General features: G+C 38.8%; 1 protein-coding gene across 1 annotated transcript; it reads left to right on the plus strand.

The window, feature by feature from the left end:
* Positions 1-1368: 1368 nt before the first annotated feature.
* Positions 1369-5316, plus strand: LOC108686717 (regulator of nonsense transcripts 2). Its single transcript, XM_018192157.1, has 2 exons — positions 1369-1440; positions 1645-5316. Exon 2 carries the CDS (start codon positions 1656-1658, stop codon positions 5127-5129), a length of 3474 nt encoding a protein of 1157 aa, XP_018047646.1. The 5' UTR covers positions 1369-1440; positions 1645-1655; the 3' UTR covers positions 5130-5316.
* The last annotated feature ends 176 nt before the right edge of the window (positions 5317-5492 follow it).

The following is a 5492-nucleotide window of genomic DNA, read 5'->3' on the forward strand; positions in this document are numbered from 1 at the left end:
ACTATACACGTTGGATCATTCTGGATTAATTTTTATCACTTTTATAAGTATATAAAAATTATTAAATGATTTTTACGTATATTTTGACATCTTTAGAAAATATTTGTAAAATATAACAAATTGTATATGCTTCTTATGGAAATAAATCATGTGCTCCCGATGATTAAGTAAATCGTTGAAATCGCTGAAATAAATCTTTAATCTATCTATCTATTAAATTAATAGAGATTTCAACAATTTCAGCGATTTATTTTCATTGAAAGCACTGATAAAAATAGATATTGGCCGATTTTCATAATCAAATCTTATATATTCATGATCGTCTTAATACAATCTTAAGAAGTCACGAATCAATCAGAGAGCTGTATTAGCGTCTTAAGATATTACTTAAGACAGTCTTGAAATAAGAACTGGACTATGAATACTGACCATTGTTGTTTAATTTGCATCCACTTCTTCAGAAGTCAGTAGTTTGCGGGGGCATTTTGCAATTACAGGAAAAAGTCCCTCATATCTTCTCTCAGATTTCTTTCTGGTTATACATGCCAAAAAAATGAATTTTTTAATTTTGAATTTTTTTCTGATTTTCTCGTGAAATCGTGTTTTCTAGGATTTCTTTTTATGCGTTCTATAATTCTGTAAACAAATTGTGCAATCCACGAAGCCAATTTCAGATTTCTTCTAAAATGTAATTATGAGAAAACAGAACGATTTTATGCATGGTTTACAATGGCAGTATCAGTAATGAATGAGGTTATAAAAGTAATAAATTAACCAATCACAGTTGAATGTAAGAAGAATAATCGACTGTGAGTGGTCAATTTCTTACTCTTACAGCCTCATCCATTACTAATACTGCCATTGTAGACCACGTATTATGTTTTCCTTAAGCAGAAGTTGATTATTTTTCTCACATTCAACAATGATTAGTCGATTTGTACGACTACTCTTTAATTCACTACTGCTACTGCTTAAGGAAAACATAATATGTGGTCTACAATGGTAATATCAGTAATGGATCGTCCATAACCGTAACAATCAAGCAACGTGATTGGTCGAAAATCTTATTGTTACTGATACAAAAAGTGTGTGTGTGACTAGCTTTACAAGCGTCAATTTTGATTACGTGATTTATTTTGACTTCGAAAATGAGCATCGAGCGTCGGTATGAAAAGGCACCTTAAGACATTTCTTAAGAAAGTTGGAATATAAGAACCAATTATGAATAGTATGGATACCGGTCATACACGTGCACTGCGCAGGATTCAGTTTCAGAAAGAACAGGAATGACAAGACTGCAGTTGCATTTATCAAGTGTTTATAGTTTATGAAGCAAATGGAGCGGATTGTCGTCTGCCATAACATAACGTACCTAACCTTATCAAGTTCTCGGACGCGATAGTAAACAAGTGGAATAGTTTTATCAAACGATTTCTTCAGGTAGATATCTAATTAAGATTTATGAAGTAACCTGTATGTATATAATCTTTCTTTGCTAAATTGGTAAATTATCTTTAGGATAATACTTAATTGTTCTAGTGCCGCAACGAAAGAAGTTTTTTTTTAAATTCAATTGCATTTTAATTTGAGACATTACATTTGCCGAGGAAAAGTGCGAGTGACACGATTTTCTTTGCATTGCAGAGTATTCTACAATGTCCGAAAACGCGAACGAAGCGGCACCGGCTGAGAAAGAAACTATCGCGGAAGAACCGGATGCGATCTCGGAAAAGGACCGGCAGTTCTTGACTGAGTATGTGCGAGAAACAGAACAGAGACTCACAACGAAGGAAGAGATTCGCGCGGCCAATCTCAATCCTGCAAGGCCCCCAGATGCATCATTCAGTAAACTTGACTCGAGCCTCAAGAAAAACACTACATTTGTCAAGAAACTGAAGAACTTTAGCATGGCTCAACTCGACACAGTTTTGAAAGATATGGCGACTTTAAATCTGACCAAATACGTGAGCGAAGTTGCCACCGCTCTGGTAGATGCTAAAATAAAAATGATTGACGTAGCACCTGCTATTAGGGTATGTAGTTTTCTCCATCAGACATACGTTGAATTTTCCACTCATTTTTTTGAAAATTGGCAAAGGATACTATCACTGAAGGTCGGCGATAAGATAACAAATCCTAGTAAACTGAGAGTAGATTTGCGATTCTATGCAGAATTGGTAAATGCTGGAATATTTACGCATAAGCAGGGCTTGCCGCTACTTGGTTCGGTATTAACTGTATTGATCAATATGGACAAAGAGGAGCATAATAATGCTAGCATAATATTGAGTTTTTGTCGACATTGTGGCGAAGATTACGCTGGTCTTGTACCTAAAAGGGTGCGAGAGCTGTCTGAGAAATTGAACGTTTTAATTCCAAAGAGTAAAATGTTATCACCGGACAAACAGCAGAATGTTAAGCTGTTGTTACGTGAGTATTATAATTCCTTGTGTAAACATATGTTAAAGGAGCACAAGGAACTGCAGGCATTCGAGAAACAAAATCGCAAGATACTACAGACTAGGGGAGAACTGAGTTCGGAACGAAAGGAAAAGCTTGAAGCTCTACAAGTCTGTTATGAGCGTCTATTAACCAATGTACAGAGTTTTTCCGATACGCTAGATGAACCAATGCCGGAGCTTCCAGTGGACAATGAAATAAAAGCAGAAGTGGAGGAAACACTGAAGATGATTAATGAAGGAGAAGATAACGCTATGTTAGAGGATATGTGGGGTGACGAAGAGACAAGACGTTTCTATGAGGTGTTCCCGGATCTGACTGTTTTTCTACCAGGCTCGTATTTGAAGGACACCCCGAAAGATATCCCAAAGACGGACACGGCAATAACGGAAGATGCTCTCGATGAGGAAATTGTCTTTGACGAGTTGGAAGAAACTGAGAAGGTCGAAGAGCCACTTGAGGTAGAAGTGGAGGAGCCTCAGATTTCCAACACAAGTAACAAGATACTGCTGGACGCTTTTCTGACGCATCTGCCAAACTGTGTAAATCGCGAAATGATTGACAATGCCGCAGTCAACTTCCTGATGAATCTCAACACAAAGCATAACAAGAAGAAGCTGGTAAAAGCTCTTTTCGGCGTTTCTAGAATCCGTCAGGATTTACTACCCTTTTATTCTCGCTTAGCAGCCATTCTTTATCCAGTAATGCCAGAGATTGGCAACGACTTGTGTCAGATGTTGAAACAAGATTTTAAATACCATGTTCGTAAGAAGGATCAGATCAATATTGAGTCGAAGATCAAAGTGGTCCGCTATATCGGTGAACTCGTGAAGTTCAAACTTTACTCCAAAATAGAAGCATTATATTGTCTGAAGGTTTTACTACACGATTTTACGCATCATCACATTGAAATGGCTTGCAACTTGTTAGAGATTTGCGGCCGATATCTCTTCTGTTCGCCGGATTCTCATCAAAGGACCAAGGTTTATCTGGAACAAATGATGCGCAAAAAAGCAGTTACTGCACTTGATTCGCGCTATGTCACAATCATCGAGAATGCGTATTACTTCGTGAATCCACCTGAATCGACTGGCGGCGTTACAAAGAAGGACAGACCGCCCGTACATGAATTTATTAGAAAACTACTTTATCAGGATCTCTCTAAGACGAATACTGACAAGGTGCTTAAGTGGATGCGCAAACTTGACTGGGAGGACGAGAGCGTGTCATCCTATGCTATAAAATGTCTCACTGCCGCCTACAATGTTAAATATCCCAATATTCGATGCGTGGGAAGCCTGTTGGCCGGCTTGGTGGCCCATTATGAGACGATCGGGCCACAGGTGGTCGACGGTGTACTCGAAGATATACGACTGTGCATGGAAATCAACCTGCCTAAATTCAATCAACGACGCATTGCTATGGTCAAGTATTTGGGCGAGCTGTATAATTATCGAATGGTGGAGAGCGGCGATATTTTCCGTACTTTGTACTTGCTTATTACTTTTGGCGTCAGTGTGGATCATTCGTTGCAAAGTGTGCTCGATCCGCCTGATCATCTCTTTCGTATTCGTCTAGTGTGCACATTATTGGAGACTTGTGGCCAATACTTCAGCGGCGGATCAAGCAAGAAGAAACTCGATTATTTTCTCGTATTCTTCCAAAACTATTTCTGGTTTAAGTATACGGATCCGATCTGGACGTCCGAGAATCCGTTCCCCGTTGGGATAGATTACATGTATCGTGACACATTAACGATGCTACGACCCAAAATGCAATTATTCCAGAATTACAAGGAAGCGCAATGCGCCGTAGAAGAATTGCGCAACACTCTCTACCCAACCTTGGGTAATCCTCCAATTGATGATACTACTGCCGAAGGCGAAAACGACATGGGCGTTATCCTGGAAGGCGATGAAGAAGCAGCATTGGCTGGAAATGGTAGCGGGGATGCCAAAGGTATGGCTGAACTGCATTTCGAAGAATCCGAAGATTGTTCGGAAGCGCAGTCGGAAGAGGAATGGACAGCCGATGCAGAACGAGACGATACTATGGGCACCCAAGAAAACACTCAGGGTGATCGATCTCAAAGTCTATCAGCAGATGGTGGCACTGAAGGCGTGATTGTAGATGTGACAGAGGAACTGAATGCAGCTTTACCGTCCGGACCACGACGGGTGAGCTGTCCAGAAGACGATGATTTCCTGTCGGCGCTGGATAAAATGGTTTCAGACAACATACAGGACCGCATGCGAGATTCGGTAAAGCCACAACAAGTGGATATCTCCGTACCATTACACGTGAAGAGTACAAAGAAGACATACGAACAACTGCAGGAGAGACCAACTGACAATAGCACAGTAGACTTTGTGTTGATGCTGAGAAAGGGTAACAAACAACAGTACAAGAATCTCGCAGTTCCAGTGTCATCTGAGTTGGCTATGAATCTCAGAAATCGTGAACAAGAACAAAAAGAAGAGAAAGAGCGCGTGAAGAGACTAACTTTAAACATTACTGAGAGGCAAGAAGAGGAAGATTATCAAGAAACTATGAATCAAAGTACGAGACCAGTCACTGTAAACTTGAATAGAGAACGACGACAAAAATATAATCACCCTAAAGGAGCACCCGATGCCGATCTCATCTTTGGACCGAAAAAAATTCGATAAGCTAGCTTAATAATTAAAATTGAATGATTATACTCCATTAAAAAGTTGATGATGCTGTGAAAATGACAATGGAACTTTACACTTTAAAAATCGTCAACTATAACGTTATTAACTAACTTTGGTTAGTTTTACCACTTTGTACTATGTCTCAGAATTTTTTCGAGGGCCATATGTCGCACCAGAATTTGAACGAATGTATTATATGTACAAATGACGCTAGTTAGCAAATTAGCATTTAAATGAATCATCTTTAAGACTGATACAGTAAACCCTCTCATTAAAGAAGTCAAAATAACTTCAATATATACACATATACATATATATATATATATATATATATATATATATATATATGTGTATTAT

This window comes from Atta colombica, unplaced genomic scaffold (genome assembly GCF_001594045.1).
Source record: "Atta colombica isolate Treedump-2 unplaced genomic scaffold, Acol1.0 scaffold189, whole genome shotgun sequence".
Classification (NCBI taxonomy): Eukaryota; Metazoa; Arthropoda; class Insecta; order Hymenoptera; family Formicidae; genus Atta; species Atta colombica.

Excerpts from the sequence above, each read along its gene's own strand:
- LOC108686717 (XM_018192157.1), top strand. The coding sequence starts at position 1,656 with ATGTCCGAAAACGCGAACGAAGCGGCACCGGCTGAGAAAGAAACTATC.